This window comes from Aythya fuligula, chromosome 1, assembly GCF_009819795.1.
Source record: "Aythya fuligula isolate bAytFul2 chromosome 1, bAytFul2.pri, whole genome shotgun sequence".
NCBI classification, from domain to species: domain Eukaryota; kingdom Metazoa; phylum Chordata; class Aves; order Anseriformes; family Anatidae; genus Aythya; species Aythya fuligula.
Window position 1 is genome coordinate 185,668,397 of NC_045559.1, and position 18,234 is coordinate 185,686,630.

The 18,234-nt window shown below is 43.6% G+C and overlaps 2 protein-coding genes across 2 annotated transcripts; one reads left to right on the forward strand and one right to left on the reverse strand.

The window, feature by feature from the left end:
* Positions 1-3,729: 3,729 nt before the first annotated feature.
* Positions 3,730-9,585, forward strand: MTIF3 (mitochondrial translational initiation factor 3). Its single transcript, XM_032207499.1, has 4 exons — positions 3,730-3,787; positions 6,047-6,510; positions 7,714-7,859; positions 9,304-9,585. Exons 2-4 carry the CDS (start codon positions 6,048-6,050, stop codon positions 9,514-9,516), a joined length of 822 nt encoding a protein of 273 aa, XP_032063390.1. The 5' UTR covers positions 3,730-3,787; position 6,047; the 3' UTR covers positions 9,517-9,585.
* Positions 9,501-14,175, reverse strand: GTF3A (general transcription factor IIIA). Its single transcript, XM_032207348.1, has 9 exons — positions 13,972-14,175; positions 13,735-13,835; positions 13,279-13,375; positions 12,997-13,085; positions 12,061-12,134; positions 10,818-10,901; positions 10,183-10,412; positions 10,048-10,107; positions 9,501-9,798 (listed from the first exon to the last, which is right to left on the reverse strand). The coding sequence occupies exons 1-9, from the start codon at positions 14,173-14,175 to the stop codon at positions 9,637-9,639; spliced, it is 1,101 nt and encodes a 366-aa protein (XP_032063239.1). The 3' UTR covers positions 9,501-9,636.
* Between the last annotated feature and the right edge of the window lie 4,059 nt (positions 14,176-18,234).

Genomic DNA, 18,234 nt, shown 5'->3' on the forward strand with positions numbered 1-18,234 from the left:
AGGGCAAGTTGTAATAGTTTCTACCCTTTAAATATCGCACTGTAGTTTCGGGTATTCAAGGCAGCGAAGTTCACGTTTTCTTTGTGAATGCAGACTTTAAACAAATTAATCTATTGCTGTTCAACTGACTGTAAAATTAGTAGATTTACTGTTGCAAAAAAAAAAAAAAAAAAAAAAAAAAAAAAAAAAAAAAGAGAGAGAGAGCTTTCACTTCCACTTTAATAAGGTCACGGATGTGTCCTAGGCTGCCAACAAAAGCAGCTTTTAAAATCTTCGCAGCTGAACCCAGCAACTTGCAAAGGCTGCAGAACAATGTCTTAGATGTACAGTGGAAACTCCTCTCCCTACAGTCAAGATGTAAAACTAGGCATTTAAAAAACTTGCTACACTGGGAAGTTTTAACTTTAATTGTATCTCGCCACAGGGACACCCAGGCTTGCTTTATGATTACCATTTTAATAAATTCAGTCAGCCTCCCTTTTCAGGGAGAAAAAAAAACAGTTCCTTGCCTGGCTTCAGTTAATCAGTCTAAGCAATTTACTGTCAGAGCACACATCTTCAAAAGATTTATTTTAATTCACATAACAGAGGCAGATTTCTGAAACCAAACAAAACCTCAGCTCTTTTGGCTATCCTGTGCAGGGCTCAGTTAGCAGTGACCATTTATGATTCAACACAAGTTTTGTTTTTTGCCTTAATTTTTTGCTGTCTCTTGTAAGAATCAGAATAGAGAAGAGTGTGTATTAAACAGCTTTCAAAAACTGGGGATGAAAAAGGAGTAAATGAACTACTGGAGAACCCAGGAATCTGTACCTGCGACTTTCCCAGAATGTCTGTATTCTTTAAATATGCATTTACTCCAACGTGTTCTGCAGCATAAGGCAGGGCTCAGCTCAGCACAAGGGAGTTTTTCCTTCAAGTTACATGTATATGAGAAAAACGTTTATGAATACTAACAGGAAAATATATACTAAGGAGCACATAGGGGCAGGTACAGCCCCTCTGCAAAACAGGGCTGCAGAGCCATGTGGTCTTGGCTGTAGTGAAGCAGGAAGGTGGAGGCAAGCTGTGCCAGCTGATGCCTGAGAGTAGGACAGAGGAGAAGAAAAACACAATCTCTGAGACTTTCCCAAAGCTTCCCCACCAAAATGCCCTATACAGGAGGGAATTATGCAGAAAAACAGGAAAACAGAGGTGCGCAGGGTGCAGATGCATGGTATTTTGGCAAGCACGGCTGTGCAGGAGGCTAATCACAGATTTAGTAATACGGCTTTGGAAAAACTGCTGTCCCACCCTCTGGAACTGCTCCATAACCAAGAGCCCCAGGCTTTGCATAAAACTAGCAGTATCAATAATAAATTCCTGATGATCTTGTTTGGCCCTTGAAATGTTTTGGACAAAGTATCGAGAATGAGAGCTCCAGCTTAGAAAGCAGCAAGATGCTCACCGTGTGCCACTGCAAGATCCGTCCTCTGCTCACAGCCAGCAGGGATGAGCCCCCTAGCAGACGCAGAGTGCTCCAGCAGCTCACTGCTTCCTTCCCAGAAATGAATGATGGAGTTTCAGTGGAAATAAGCACCAGAGCCTTGAGTGTCCAGGTGAGCACTGTCATCCAGCTAAGGGCATTCTCACTGCCAGCCATCACTAATAGCTAACTGTACGCTAAGCAAATGGCAACAGGGCCAGACCTACCCAAAAGACAGAAAGACTGGAGCCAGTTTTCCACATCCTCAGGGGACAGTCAAACCCTTGGTCCCCCAGAAATCAGTTCTGAGTGTGAAGAAAGCTTCCCAGCAGCATCTTGAGTCTTGCAAGAGCATGTTGATAGCACCTGTGCTGGTGCTGGTGCTGTTCATGAACCAGGGAAAGCAATCCCTCCCTCCACCACCCTTCCTCCTTCTCATTCACTTCCACTTTGAATTCTCTGTGCCATGAATTATCTGTGGTTTGGCATGAGGACGAGCAGAACAGGCCTTGATTTGGCACAAAAGAAGATAGAGTGACTTTGCTAACTAGTTTGGGAAACTAAATGTCAAATGGAAAAAAAAAAAAAAAAAAAGCCAGATGTAGATTTAAGAAGGAAAAAAAAAATCCACAAGTAAATAAATGACTAAGAATCTTGTTGGGGTAGGCAGAGGATGATGTGCATCAGACAAAACAGAAAGAAGAAAGTTATTATTTAATGAACTTATTCTGATAGCATCTTTCAGATAATTAAGACTGCAGTCCCAACTGTGATAGGCACTGTATAAAAACACAGCCCCTGGACTATTACAGGGTAAACAGACGAGACAAAGGACAAGGCGAGCGAGTACAATGAGCCCCCAGAAAGATCAAGTTAATTGAGAACAAACAGCATGAGAAGGCTGCACTATTTCTTGGCAGACTAAATTTAATTAGAAAGGCATGAAGTAAAACAAACATCAAGCTTAAACTTAACAGAATTAAATAAAGGGTAGAGAGGAGGAATGCAAATACTCCGCTCTGAAATATCTTGCCTTCATGCAGGTAGTTTTTATCACAGTGAGGAGGATTATTAACTTTATTGCTCCTACTAACATTGCTGAAAATTATCTGTATTGTGGGGACGGTTCTCAGAGAGGCAACAGGAGCTCCCTGCAGCCCAGGCCTCTGAACAGCTCTCCTCCAACACGTATTGTAGGGTCTGAGGATGAAAAATAGTATCTCCAGGATTTTTATCTGCCAAAACTTCACCTCACAGGCATTCAAATACCACACTTGATTTCCAGACCATCAAAAGACTCACATAAAACTTTCTTTTTTTCCCTCCTTATTGTGGAATTTTACACTCTCCACAACTGGGTACTGTATAATTTCAATTATTTGTTTCAAGAGCATCAAACCGAGATCTGGTTTTGTTAGGCACTCTACTGCTATACTGGATGGCAATCCCCATTCCCAAAATGCTCACAACTGTAAAGGCACAAAGAATGAACGAAATCCAGAAGTGAACTAAAGGACTAAAGGATGGAAAAAGGAGGAGCCGTTTGCACAGCACAGGTGAACCTACACATCTCAGCCCGGCTGTTAACACCGTCTACCACCTACATGGGTAATTCGGATAATGGCAGGTTTCCATAGCCATTACTGCAGACAAGGTGTTTAAATGAGAATATGGTAATGTGAGTGAATTTCTGATTTTGTGAATTGATTAGTGAAACTTTTTGGTTTCACAGACAATTCAGTCAGCCCCTTCTCACACCTCATTGCTCTCTGCAGCTGCCTGAAAGGAAGGTGTGGGGAGCTGGGGGTCAGCCTCTTCTCACAGGTAACCAGTGATAGGACCAGAGGGAATGGCCTCAAGCTGTGCCAGCAGAGGTTCAGGTTGGCAATGAGGAGACATTTCTGCTCAGAAAGAGCAGTCAGGCACTGGGACGGGTTGCCCAGGGAGGTGGTGGAGTCACCGTCCCTGGGGGTGTTCAAGGAGAGGTTGGACGTGGTGCTTGGGGACATGGCTCAGTGGGTGACATTGGTAGTAAGGAGATGGTTGGACCAGGTGATCTTGGAGGACTTTTCCAACCAAGGCACACAAAATGAAAAAAAAAAAAAAATCAATTTTCCTGCGAGCGGGCAGGGTGACGAGGCCTCCCTCAGGGCTGCTTCCTGCGGGCTCGAACCCACAGGGCTGAGGGGAGGGCGGGCAGGGGGCGGGCAGGCGCAGGCGTGGAGGGTGGAGGAAGAGGAAGAGGAGGAGGAGGAAGGGGAAGGGAAAGGGTGACGGGAAGGGGGAGGTGACCCCTGGGGTCCCGGCGGGCCGGGCCGCCAGGTAAGGGGTGCCCGTGGGGCCGGCACTGGGCTGCGGGTACCGGGCGCCGCGCACCGGGCCGCGCCGGTGCCGTTTTCCCCGAAAAGCGCCGTTTTCTCCCCAAAAAGCGCCCTTCTCGGCAGGGTTTTGGCGGATCTCAACGGCAGACGGGGAAGAAAGGCACGGGCAGGCGGCCAGCAGAGCGGGGCCGGTGGCTCCCGGGGCTATAGGGCTGCTGCCCGGCTGTAGGGGCGGCTGGTGCTGGGGGGGTGAAGCCTTGGGACGCGGGGTAAATGGGATTTATTTATTATTTATTATGATTTATAACGCACCCAGGTGGTGCTGCTCCTCCGACAGCCTGCAGTGAGTGTCCTGCAGCTGCTCTGTGAAATTATCGTAATAATTGGGACCTTAGAGCAGCCTGACAGCACCCAGAGGGGGCTGCAGGAAAGCTGGGGAGGGATGCTGTCAGGGGGCGTAGCGGTAGGACGAGGGGGAATGGCTTTAAACTAAAAGAGGATAGATTTAGATTAGATATAAGGAGGAATTTCGTCCCTCAGAGGGTGGTGAGGCCCTGGCACAGGCTGACCAGAGAAGCTGTGGATGCCCCATCCCTGGAGGTGCTCAAGGCCAGGCTGGATGGGGCTCTGGGTGGTTTGTATTGGCTTTGCTGCGGTTGCTAAAATTGTAAGTCTGTTCCAGGCTGTGAAATTTCCCCATTTTTAGGCTAAGTTTGTTCCCAGGCAGGTCATTTTAGCTGTTCCTATTCCAAATATTGCTTATACTTACAAATAATGCCTTATGCTTGCTGAGTGTTTGCACCTTTCCACAGATACGTGTGTACAGACATACGTATTTATGTATGCACATGGAAACACATCTACACAGTGATATACACATGCATATATATGCTCACAGAGTGCAGTTACGTTCCTTCCTAGGCAAAAGAAGTCATGCTCTTCCCAGCTTACCAGGCAAAACACACTTGTTCCTGTATCATCTTCAGTATCCTTGCAGCATTTTAACCACAGAATACCAAACCTGCAGATCATACTCCACAGTGTGCTCTTTGCATCTAAAGTTTTTGCAGCTGTTAAGAGAGCAGATAACTTCTGAGGCCTGGAACAAAATGGGAGTAGTGGTCAGGTGCACCAAGATTGTCAGGGAGATTTCACAAACCAGGCAGGAATGGGGAAAAATGATCATGGAAGGCGTGTTCAAAGAACAGTTTCACTAGTTTTCAGATTTCAAGCACTGGTGTATTTTGAGGCTTGTTTTGAAAGCATGCAGCTCCATAAGTACCGTGCCAGGATAGATGCCTGTAAAAATGCATTTAAATTTTTTTTATGGGGATCCTAGGCATATGAATTTGTTGCTTATCTTCTGTTCCGTGTATTGCAGAGAAGTCTTCCTTGTGCTTTTCAATTTTTCCCTCTTTCCTGCGAGCTTTTTTCAACATCATTCAGGAAGAAAAATCTCAGTATCAGGGTTTTTACTAGGTGGTTCTGATGAAATGTCTACAGCAAACTGCACTTTCCAAACAAACAACTCATGCTGCTTAGATGCATCTATTCTGTATGTAAGAAATCTAAAAGTTTTGTTAACTGAAAAAAAATCAGCTCAGCTCATTATAAACAGGATTATGCCACACCAAATTTAGTGTTTTTGGAAAGGGCAATCGATACTTTAAATGCCTGATAAAATGGCATTTTGAAGTTCCAAACCCATACAAAACACAGCAGCAGAGTCAGGCCATAGATGTTGGGAAGGCTGAGTACTTAGGGTAAGTCTGAAGCAACGTGGCTTGAATAGTACTTTACATAGAGGAGTACCAGAAGCAAAAAGGAAGTCCTAGTGTTGCATGTTTCATGAAAAAAAAAAATCTGGACTGAAAATACATGACTTTAAAAGTGTGACAAGCCTTTTTATTTGACAAAAACTTCTCCCTTGTAACCATTAGCTAATTTCTCTGCACAGACAAGAGCTGCGTCAGAGAAGAAAGGAACTAGTTGTTCTGGAGTCTTCAAAGCTTAAATGTTAAAATACTAAATATAACATCAATTCTACACATTCTGTTCCTTTGTAACATTTTCTCTCTGTTTTGAAGCTCCCTTTGTTATTGTAAAATTACTGTTGATTGCTTGTTCTGTGTAACAATGCGATACATCTTTTTCAGAGTGGTTTAATGGATGGCTGTTTAGTGGAGTTAGGTCTAATGACAAGTAGAAGAATCTGACTGATGAAGTTAACTTGTTTTTTTCTTCTTCCCTGCTTCCTCAGAATGACCACCTTTTGTGTGATGAAATTTTTATGTCATGCAACCAGAAATGAAAATGGATATGCAAAAAGATTCTTTGGTACTCTCCTGACACGGACAGCACAAAAGGGAGTCTTTTCTCCATTCTGCTTGGTGGTACCTGACCCTAAAAAGACAACAGTGTTCGGACTTGCTCAGCCATTTTGTACAGCTGAAAAATCTCACAGAGAACCAAAACAGAAAGCAGTGTTTGGAAGTGTTGGGCGAAGAATTCCGTATCGGATTTTGCACGTCCTCAACCAGGATGGAGAGAGCTTAGGAAATATGCACCGAGCGGATGCACTCAGACTTATGGATCAGCATGGCCTGAAACTTGTTCTGCTTCGTGAGAACGTCGAACCTCCTGTGTACAGGCTAATGAGTGGGCAGCAGATTCATGAAGAGCAGCTTAAGCGTGCAGAGAAGAAAAAAGCAAGTTCAAAAGCAGGTACGTATACTGTTAATGTTACAACAATGAACACTGAAACATGCTGTACTAAAAGTGGTTTCAGCAGATTAAATCCTCTTACTTGCATTTGTGTAAATCCAAAGCCATGCCACTGCAGTCCGTGCTACTAAGGATTTGCACTAGTGAAAATAAAATTTTGGATTAGTATTGTCTTCTCCAGAGAAGCCTTCTATTGCTTTCTCAGGATTTACTATTTTGGCATCAGCTGATTTTTTGTTTGTTTGTTTTATTTCAATATCTATTATTAATACAACTAGATTCTGGTTTTGTAAGACTCGCTGAATTTCTGTTCTTAATTAAGGCATAAATGACAGTTTGTAAAAACTATGTGCACCAGATACACAAATTTAGTTTCATCACCAGGAATTGCGAAACTTTCTCTTCCTGGCCTGCTTCTAGGAGGAGAAAGTCTGGAGCCCGTTCATTTACGGAATAACAGAACAACTTTTTTAGTCTTGAACACTTTGGAAACTTTTGTATCTTAAGTTCGTCTGCTCCAGCAGTTTAACAAACTGAGTTTGGGAAGTTTTAGAAAAAATATCTGACTTTGTCTTTTGTTACCCTCAGGTTAAAGAAGGGATTTGTGCTTTGGTAGTGATTGCTGTGGTAGTGATTTTTTTTTGTTCCAAAAGGTACAGAAAGATTATTCACATAGTAACTATTTTGCAGAATCCTTAAGGAGGAAGAGACCAACTTGTTTAAATGTATTACAAGGTCTTGTACTTCCACTTTAATATCATACTTTACCGTGTAAGAAAATGGGCTTGAGATGAATAGGTGCCTAGTTTTAAGGCTTTCACACTCAGCTACATCACGAGCAAACTATAGGAATTTGTACACTTAAAGTCCAGATCCAGTGCTTACCTATTTGTCTGTTAGGCCTGCACTGTGGGTGGTACGAACAAAATTGCAGTTGAAATAAAAACACTTGAGAATGTTCTGACCCTGAAGAGACATTCCTGTGTGCCCCAAACATGCAGCCACTTTCTGTGTTACAGCAGTGAGTGTGAGGTAACAGTTTAACCACCACCACCAAGGGTGAATTCTGACACAAGGAGACTGGGTAATCTATGAGAAATCAACACGGGGAAGGGAGTTAAGCAAACCACCACAGGTTATTGAAAGAAAGCAATGCAGGTTTGTCATGCTACACCAACACAATCTTAGTTCTGTTTTAAACAGGGCTAGTTCAGAAGGAGTTATCCTTTTCTTCAGCTATTGCTAAGAACGACTTGGAGACCAAGACTAAGCAGATAGCACACTGGATTGAAAAGAAGTACCACGTTAAAGTTACCATCCGCCAAGCAAAGGATAGCAATACAGACATGGTAAGTGGACGGTTTCATTACACAGGTGTACTGGTATTAAGTTCCCCTCTACAGGGCTGCTTTCTTCTTTTAACGTATCGTTCACTGCTAAAGTAAGTGTAGGTCCCATGAAAGCAGTGGTTGCTATGTCTGTTCAAACACTGCAGTCCTGTATACACAATTCTAGTACTATGCTTTACACAGAATCACAGAATTTCTACGTTGGAAGAGACCTCAAGATCGAGTCCAACCTCTGACCTAACACTAACAGCCCTCCACTAAACCACATCCCTAAGCTCTACATCTAAACGTCTTTTGAAGACTTCCAGGGATGGTGACTCCACCACTTCCCTGGGCAGCCTGTTCCAATGCCTCACAACCCTTTCAGTGAAGAAGTTCTTCCTAACATCTAGCCTAAAACTCCCCTGGCTCAACTTAAACCCATTCCCCCTCGTCCTGTCACCAGGCACATGGGAGAACAGATCAACCCCCACCTCGCTACAGCCTCCCTTGAGGTACCTAAAAAGAGCGATAAGGTCGCCCCTGAGCCTCCTCTTCTCCAGGCTGAACAAGCTCAGCTCCCTCAGCCGCTCCTCGTAGGACTTGTTTTCCAGGCCCCTCACCAGCTTCGTCGCCCTTCTCTGCACCCGCTCAAGCACCTCGATGTCCTTCTTGTAGCGAGGGGCCCAAAACTGAACACAGTACTCGAGGTGCAGCCTCACCAGAGCTGAGTACAGAGGGACAATCACCTCCCTAGCCCTGCTGGTCACACTGTTTCTGATATTCTTTGTTAAGAATTCTTTGTTAAGAATGCCAGTATAATATTGGTCTTGACAGCAGAATTTAAGCAGTTCCTATTTCTTTTCAGCACTACCTTAACTGGGCTGGTAAAACTCCCATCTATACCTTAAGCCAGCTCACATACTGAGATATTTTGCAGTAAGGTTTTTAATAGATTCTATTTTAGCTGGATTATTTCAATAATCAAACTGCTCTTCTGAAGACTCATATGTGCATCCTGTGGCTAAGTTTAGTTTTCCATTGCTGTGTTCAAAGCTACTGGAATGGCAATCGAGTAGTATAACTGCAGAGCCTTCAGATTTGTCACCTGCACAAATGGCTTTTTTCCAAAGACTTTTTTTTTTTCCTTTTAACGTGTGCAATGAATTTGTAAATTGCTGGAAAAAAAAAAAAAAAAAGTGATGCCACTTCACTCAAAAGGAGCAAAACATTTTTGTAGGAAGCTGAATTTACAGGGAAAGGGTATCATGTGGAAGAATTGGATAGGGGAGGGAACACTTCATGGCAGTCCACATTTAGGTTTTCCTTAAATTTAAATACTTAACTATGAACTGAGAGTTCATCTTGATAAATTAAACTGCTCAGACTAGGGCTAACAAAACAGTCTGAAATGTTTTTCTACCCGTGTTTGTGCATTTTACCCAATTTCTCCCCTTCTTTTCAGTTCATCCTTTTTGATCGGATTTTGGAGACTGTGTCTGACAAAGCCACTTACCTTTCCAAGCCAAAAGCTATTAAAGAAGGAACAGGTACCTGTATTTTGAGACAAATGTCTGACAAAGAGTTGCAAGCACACCAGAAGGCGGAAAAGCAGAAAAACAGTACAGTAAACCAAGATGGAAATGAAGATCAGAAGTCAAGTGGGGTGTCTCAGTGACTTTATGAAGAGGTATAAACAATATTAATTTCTTATTTAAAAAAAAAAAAATAATAATAAAGTGTTTTTTGTTGAGCTTTGCACTGGTCATTCCACGAAGAAAACTGTCTCAATTAACCTTTACTGCAGAGTCAGAATTTCAACAGTTGGTATTTCATTTTCCATGGGTTTATCCACTGTCTTGCTCTCTGTCACAGCCACACCTTTTCCTGGCTGCGTTTTAGGAGGAATGTATCCGCTCAGACGAGAGGCTAAGCTCCTCTTAGGGCGAGAACGCTTTGTCTGGCAGAAATAAATACAGAATTAGCAACATATATATGGTGCCAAGACTAATGATGGAGGTAGAAGAAAAAACAATGAAAAGGCTAGCACTACTTCTAAAGGAACTTCCAAAAGATCAAGAATCCCTCAAATTAAATAGATAGCTGACCTGTTTTCCCACTTGAAATCACATTCTGAAACACTTAATATTAACCCTCCTCTGTGAGGTGGCAGGATATGGATGAGAGGATTTCTTTGAGTACAACTTACTTTTAATTTCAGCTTTCTCTTTTCAGGATCGTGGTCAACCATGTGCCTTGCTAGGCTCTGCTACAGTTGCAAAGGAAAAAGAAAGTTTAATTTCAGATCATGTCATTCAGATTAGGGCAGTGTAAAGATACATACCTTCATTGCAAACACTTTTCCGCAGCCTGGATGATCACAAGAGAATGGCTTTTTTTCCTCATGAAATGAGAGAATATGGCTTTGAAGGTTAAATAAAGTTGTGTAAGTTCTCCCACATCCTTCTCTTGGGCAGCGGCAGACTTCCCTCTCCACAGCATGTGTTTTTTGATGCTGCTTGAGGTAGTCTTTGCGTTTAAAAGTTTTTGAACACTCACTGCAAACTATTGGCTCTGAGGAGGAGTAGAGGGGAAAGACATAGAAGCAGAATATAAGTTGACAGCCTCTTGCAGGAGCTTAGAATTAAACTATAGAATCAAACCTCTACCACTAAGCTAAAACTCATATGAAGTAGGGAACTCAGATCACCACAACATGAGTTATCTAGATCCCAAATCCAACATTATACAAATCCTCATTAACTGGATCACAAAGCAAAGTTAGCATACTGAGCAACACTTCCATCAGTTAAAGGTCTAGCCAGACTAATAACATTCTACCAAGAGAGTGCTAGTGAACAAGTTCGTCTAGGTACAATGACGAGGGGGCAAGTTAAACAAGGACTAATTTTCAGATGAGCGCTTTGTTTCCTAATTATTCAAAAGTAATTTTGGTTTACTGAAGCATTTGGAGTTTACCTGTATGACTTTCTTTATTATGTTTCAGAAGCTCAGTCCACGTTTTTCCAATATATGAGCAGTTTTCTTTCTTGCATGCATAGCCTGTTCGAGACAACAGCTGTTTACAATCACAAAGGGTCTGGCAAACAATCCACTTTTGTAAGGGCAAACTCCACCCTTAGTGTTTGAAAATCAGAGGCAAACATTCTTCATCTCCTCCCATACTGCACGGCAGGACAGAAGGCCACAGACACAAGTTGTTCAGAGAGGCTGTGGAATCCCTGCCCTTGCAGGCATTCGAAACCTGACTGGATGCAGCCCTGAGCAAGCTGGTCTAACCAAGCGTGGATTTGGACCAGATAACTTCCAGAGGTCTTTTCCAATTTAGAGAACTTCATGAAGCTCTACCGTTTCTTGTCTTCAGAAAGACTACTTTCTCATCAGCCATACACTTTCATTCAGGTATATAGCTGTAATAATGTATTTCCATATAAATACTTGTATTGAGTATTAAAAAACAGAAGAACTTTACCATATAGTAATACTCAAGCCTAAAGAGACCATCGTGTTATCAGACAGGATGGCTTTTAAATGAACCACAGAAAGCCAATACTGTTCTTTGACTGGAAAGGTCAAAGAACTGTAAGCAAATCCCTGCCTTAAGAAAGGAATGCAGTACAAGTCATAGCTTCTTGGATATTCTTCCTAGCCACAGTTTTTTACTAGCACTGGAAAGCAAGTTAGCTGACAGGAGTACTAAAAGAATAGATAGTAGTGTAGCAGAATTAGCTCTAGCACCTGTATGACCACCTCCTGACAATTCCACTTAATACCTTTCACATAAATACATTAATAACTTTAAATATGCAAGCCCGTGTGGTTTTACCAAGGTTACATGAGAAATTTGTGGCAGAACTGGGAATTGTTCCTAACCAATAGGATCAAAACAGGCTAGTGGCTTAACCATTAGCCTATACCTTCTCTCCAGGAGATGGGTTATTGACAAGGAAGCATAACAGGAAAAAAAATTAACTGAAAGGCATCCTGAGCTCAGTTCAGCCTGCCACCAGTACATCACAACTGAATGCTGCAGCGTCCTGCAATTGTAGCCCTGCTGACCATTCAGAACAGGTATTCTTACTTTGTCTGTCTGGATCACTAGGCCCAGAGTACTTTTACATCCGTGCATACCATCCACACCAGAAAAAGTCCTTTTTATTCTGCTAAAACATAATAGCAGCAAGAGGAAAAACTGGATTACCTTCATGTATCTTCTCGTGCCGTTTTAGTCTACTTGGAGTAGAAAAGCTCTTTCCACATCCTTCATGACTACATCTAGGTATAAAGTATGCTGGTTTAATTTCTTGCACTGCATCCATGTATTTTTTGTTAAGTCAGGCACAAAGTGTGCCAAATAACCCAAGTTTCCCCTTGCCCAGAGATTTGTTCCATTTCCCCCCTTGTAAAAGTAAATTACATACAGCTTCCCTTGTATACAGCAAATTAAGCTTTAGCTAAAGAATCAAGCTTCATATCCTTCATACTCCAGCTCTCCAAATATAGAGATAGGAAGTGGAAGGTTTAAGAGATTTGTACAAATCTAGCAGTCAGGGCAGTAGCAGAGCAGCAACAGCATATTGTACTGGTGACCCAGCCACACTACTGCACTTAAGTGGAACACTCCTGTGAAGTGTGTCCCACTTGTAAGAAACACAAGATTCTTTCAGCAGATTTGTACCAACGTGTGATGTAAATAATGGAGTTGCAATGCAGTGTCTCAGACTGGTGTCCAAGGCTCTCACCTTTTTTTAAGCCACTGCTCAGTTCAGCGTTAGCCAAGTTCCTACTTTTCACTGGAAAACAGAGGTAACTGCATTTTTCATTACTGTGCAATATTTTATGTTTGTGTTTCAGACTGTGTGAATTCAAGACTAGTTTGTTTTTCCTGTGAACCTGTAATAAATACTAACATAATACATGGAAAGTTGAAGTTACAGTGCACCATGATGGTTGCTCAAAGCAGACTACTGAGCAAACAACCAACACAAGAAATGTACTGGCAATCACACCTACATTCATGCAAGTTTTTTTCAGGTATTAAACGCCACATCAATGAAAAGGCTGGGAGGAGGCACATGTTTTCACCTATATCATTTAAATGGAATTCTAAAGTTTATCAGTAAAATTATTCACCTACTTGAAGGGAGGTTCATTGGTGTGGTGACACTGGTGCACTTTAAGTTGCTGATGTTTCTTGAAAGACTTGTTACAGCCTTCAAAGTCGCACTATTTAGGAAATTAAGTTGTCATTAGAGGCCAAACAATGACAGAGCCCAGTCCACCTGTGTTTGCTGAAATCCCAACTGCAGTATTTGGACACATACAAGTTCTGCATAATAACAAGTTCAAGAATCTCAATGGACATCCCACGAGGAGCTTGCTTAGCCTTTAGTTTTGCACACCAAAGGTAGTTACTCACCACATATTGCTTCTGCTGATTTTCATGCTTGCGTTGAATGTGTTTCTTCAGGTTTGATTTTGTCCCGAATTTCTGATTGCATCCATCAGCCGTGCACCTGCAAATAAACTAAATCATTATCACTCACAAGAGGAAGAACCACCAAAATTCATAGCCCAAACGTGAAAATTTGGCTTAAAGACATGAAAAGCTTGAGGTTGTCACCATTAAAAGCCACTGGCAAACATGGTAAGAGGGAAGGATTTTAGTTAAATATATAGGAATTTCTAAATCTTAGTCCATGGCATGCAGCTATTAATTGCTAAATCATATGGGTTGATTGCTTTTCCTTCATTTCCTCTCCCTTTGAGGCAGAGATCTGCCCACTCCCGTACCCCCCCCCCCCCCCCGCCTCCCTCAGCATCCCCGTGCCTCAAAAACCCCAAAATCCCCCCCAAAAACACCCTTGGTCCTTACTCAAAAGGCTTTTCCCCGCTGTGCGTGAGGAGATGCCGAGCCCGGTGGAACTCCCTGGTGAAGCCCTTCCCGCAGCCTTCATGCCCGCAGACGTACGGCCTCTGCAAGACACCACCGGGGATGGCACCGGGGACGGGGACGGGGACGGGGACGGGGACGGCACCGGGACACCCCCCACCCCCCACCCCCCACCCCCCCCCCCCACCACCCCCGGGGACCCGGCAGGGGGCTCCTCACCTCGCCCGTGTGCCGGCAGAGGTGCGCGTCCAGCCGCCAGCCCTTGCTGAAGGCGGCGTCGCAGCCGGGGAAGGAGCAGATGAACGGGCGGGTGCTGCTGGGGGAGGCGGCGGGCGCGCTCCCGATGCTGCTGCTGCCACCGGGCGGGGACGGGCACGGGCACGGGGACGCGCCCGCCGCCGCCGCCGCTCCCTCCACGGCCATGCGGGAGGGTCACGTGAGCGCGCCGCCGCGGCCGGGCGACGAAATGGCCGCGGCGCCGCGCGCGTGCGCGATCTGTCACTGGGGCGGGCGAGCAGGGGGAGCCATGAGGAGGGCTCACAGAGAGGGGCAGTCCCCTCTGCTGCACTCTTCCCACCACCTGCCCTTAATTTAGGTATTTTCAGCCCAAACGGAGGTGTCTCCGCTGTCCAGGACCTCATGGTGCCACTGGCTTGTCGCCCCTGTCCCCACTCAGCCCGAGGTCACCCCTTCAGGAATCTGTGGGGCCGCACGGAGCTGGGGGGTTCTGAGACCTTGCGAAGCCATTTTCACATTTCCTAACTTGTGCAAAATGAATCGTCTGCTCTGATATGTATTATTGGAGCCACCACCTGTGCTTTACTTCAGGAGGCGCTCCATGTCAGATACACCCCTACCCACCAAGTGTGAGGGACAAGGGGCAGAGAACCAAGACAGGATAGTGACAAGGGAACCCACCTGGGGGGGAAAACTCCCAGTCATTGAATTATTCAGGTTGGACAAACCCTCCAAGATGATCTGATCCAACCATCCCCCTACCACCACTGTCACCCACCAAACCATGTCCCCAAGCACCACGTCCAACCTCTCCTTGAACACCCCCAGGGACGGTGACTCCACCACCTCCCTGGGCAACCCGTCCCAGTGCCTGACTGCTCTTTCTGAGCAGAAATGTCTCCTCATTGCCAACCTGAACCTCCCCTGGCGCAACATGAGTCCTATCACTAGTTGAGGGAAGCTGCTGGGCAGAGCAAACAGTCCCTGCCCAAATTCCCACGGCCCTGAGGGACCGATCTGAGCCTGGTCACCTGCCACAGGTTTGAGCAGAGGGCTGAATCTATCAGTCAGAACCTCACAAAGCAATGGCAAGAAATGCAGCTTATTTTCACCCTGTTTTTGGAAGGGAAGTCAGTCTGAAAACATCTCAGTTTTTAACAAGTACTAGCCCAAACACTGGAAGTAAAAGCTGACACTTTTTTTTTTTTTTTTTTTTTTTTTTTTTTTTGTCTCAGGTTTACAATGAAAAAATTGAAATCTAAAAAAAAGTTACAAATCTTCCTTTTTGAGACTTTGCCTGTTAAAACATGCTATTACTTCAGTCTAACACACATGAAGAAATAGCATACAAGGAAGAAAACGTCTACTTTGGAAAATGTCACTACTGGCTACACTGAAAGCAAATATTCGTCACGTTGTGGGTGGCTTTTTTGTTTGTTTGTTTGCTTTTGTTTGTTTGTTTTTGTTGTTGTTTTCCTACATAATACCTCACAACATTTTGTGAGCAATACATATACATGTACATTAGGCTTTGAAACACAGACCTTGGCCAGCTCTTTCTGGGGGGGCTGGTCACCCCAGTTAGAGATTTCAGCAGAGTCCTCTGGGAATTTTCATCCTATTTTGGATATATGTAAAGAGAAAGATGCCAGTCCTGAGGGATTTTCACTGTGTTATGCTGTTTATGTTTTCTGAGGTGACTACACAGGGAGGATTTTGAAGAGTCCTTCAGAAGAGCTGGAAAGAGCAGTGGGTTCCCACTGAGGTTTGATCTCACATGTCGGAGAGATCTTATACAGTTCCCAGCTTTGGAGACTTCTAATAGGTAAAAAAGTGCAGTGGAGAAAAGAACATCTGAAGATGCAAATTTCCAACACGAGGACCACTTTTCCACTGATAAATTTTAATAATCTGGAAGCTGAAAAGATGCAAAACCAACCAAAGAAAGAAAAACAAACAGAATTGAGGTTTTTCCCCTCAAGAAAAAAACATCACACAACTCCCTTTCCCACACACACACACAACCCAGAGGGTAGTAATCCCTCAGACTGATTAAAACTATTCCTCTAAGCCATCACAATCTAGCCAGAATTAAGCAGCAATCTCAGAAAGACTGCACGTGGGGCTGGGGATATCTATTTTCCTCCAAAGTGAAATGCCTTCAGAATGAATGCCATTCTGCAGTAGTCAAAGTCATACTGACTTTATGTCTGACAAGAGTCATTTCTCTTTATGTTGAACCATTGAAGTCCAAAGATTTTACGTTTCTTTATGAAAATTGCACAGAAATTGTTTCACTGTGTATTAAAACGATAGATATTTTAAATGTGCTTGCAGAGTAGCTCTGGAATTGCAGGAATGATTCCCCCACATGAGGAAAAAAAAAAAAAAAAGTTAAAAAAAAAGTTTTTCTGCTTTCCAGGGTAAGTGGACAAATGGTATTGAGTATTGGTAAGTGGACAAATGATATCAACAAAGCTGGCAGGAGACTTTCTTCAGGTTGTGGAGAAGTTTCTCAGTTACGCAGCGTGACCTGTCCTGTGCAGGGGAGGATGGAAGCAGCATGGAGAAAGAAACTACTGAAACATTTCTTTAAAAGGTGAAACTTTGAGCTTGTTCTTAGCAGGAATGTGAAAATATCACTGTAGCAGATGCGACAGGAACCTGTGGTAGTACAGTCCATAAGCACTCCAATGGATTATGTGACTGCAAAAACAAAGGTGTAGGTTTCCCTGATCCACCTACAGGTAACACAATTCATCTTTGTAGGAAGAGAGCTTTGTGAATCCCAACAATATATTAGATCCTCTCTTGCAGAGAAAATAAGGACTTAGCCAAAAAGGACTTAAAGGACTTTTTTTTCCACTCTAGGCCATAGATACCTGAAAACATAGAAGCAACAAAGTTTTTTGGTCGTTCATTTTCCATAATTGAGAAGGGAGTAGACCACTGTCTGATCATTTCCAAGATTGCGAGGAAGCTGTGAAAGGTAAAATTAATGTCTTGCAATCAAATGATTTGACTTTAACAGTGTATGGTATTTGCAGCTAATGGTGCTCGAAGTTCATGGAAAACCAGAAGAAATATTTCCTCCTACATAATTGTTCGGCTCATCTACTGTGTATTGCAGGACAAGGTGTCACAGGTAATTCATTTTTGGCTGCAAAAGCTGTGAAAGAAGTTTTCATTCGTTTTTCCTGATTAGCTACAAGGTTTCAGGACAATTGTCCTTTTTGGCAATAGTGGTAACACGTAGGAATGTTGAGACACATGCCCTCAGGATGATTTCCAGAGTTTTCAGCTGAATGGATGTCAAAATTACCCAGATGTTGGTGCTCCTGGAAAACATTTAGTGTGGATGCCTTGAATGCCTTGTTGGAACTGTTGTGTCCTTCAAGGCTGACAGATGGGGAGGTGATGAAGAGACTTCCAGTGAAGCCCTTCTCCTTGCATATTTCCCTCAGCGTGTTCATAAGTCTGAACACAAAAGCAGGTTTTGCTTCTCCTCAATTTTATGGCAGTGCATTAATTGGAAGGTACCCTACAGGAACTGTGACCATTTTTGAAGGTTTCAGGCTTGATGAAAGGCAGAATTTGGATAATTTGAACGAAAAGTACTGCACAGTGAGTGGTCAGTAAAGCTCATGCTTCAGGAGCCTGGCTGCAGGAAATTAGCTACATCACAACTTAAATTCCAGTTCTTGAAATTTCTTAAAAATGGTGGGGTTAACTATGTATGTCTGTCCAAAATGTAGCAGTGAAAATACGTGTCTCCTTGTGCTATCAGGGACAAATTTGTCACTTGATACCAGACTTGAAGTTGATGCCGGGGAGAGAATGGAAAGGGCTGTTATTCTTCAGCATTTTCATCCCACAGGATTACTCAAAACACAAATGAAGGAAGACTAAAATGTTAAAAACGATCAAGAGAAAGCCCCAAAAAGCTGGCTGCTATCCCTCTTGGGGTGAATGTGGATGAGAGGAGCGGGGGGTTGTTCACATCAAGCAGCATCAGCCCGGCCACGCTGGAAAGTGCCTCCTGCATCCACTATATTGCTTTAATCTTCTCTGTCTTTTTCCCCTGCTCCAGCCTATTTCTTCCTCACAACATCAGTTTTATTCTCTCCCCCATCAGAGCCTGGGCTCTTCCTCTCTCCCAAAATTAAAGCTTATCCCACAGCTAAGGGAGAGCAGATGCAGTAGGTGTGAATTACGCAACCTGGATGCCAGAGGTAAAGTGCAGCT

Excerpts from the sequence above, each read along its gene's own strand:
- MTIF3 (XM_032207499.1), top strand. The coding sequence starts at position 6,048 with ATGACCACCTTTTGTGTGATGAAATTTTTATGTCATGCAACCAGAAAT. Across the intron at positions 6,511-7,713 it reads AAAAGCAAGTTCAAAAGCAG|GGCTAGTTCAGAAGGAGTTA; the intron begins GTACGTATACTG and ends TGTTTTAAACAG. Across the intron at positions 7,860-9,303 it reads AGGATAGCAATACAGACATG|TTCATCCTTTTTGATCGGAT; the intron begins GTAAGTGGACGG and ends CCTTCTTTTCAG.
- GTF3A (XM_032207348.1), bottom strand. The coding sequence starts at position 14,175 with ATGGCCGTGGAGGGAGCGGCGGCGGCGGCGGGCGCGTCCCCGTGCCCG. Across the intron at positions 13,086-13,278 it reads ATCAGCAGAAGCAATATGTG|TGCGACTTTGAAGGCTGTAA; the intron begins GTGAGTAACTAC and ends TTTCCTAAATAG. Across the intron at positions 10,413-10,817 it reads TAATAAAGAAAGTCATACAG|AGCCAATAGTTTGCAGTGAG; the intron begins GTAAACTCCAAA and ends ACTCCTCCTCAG.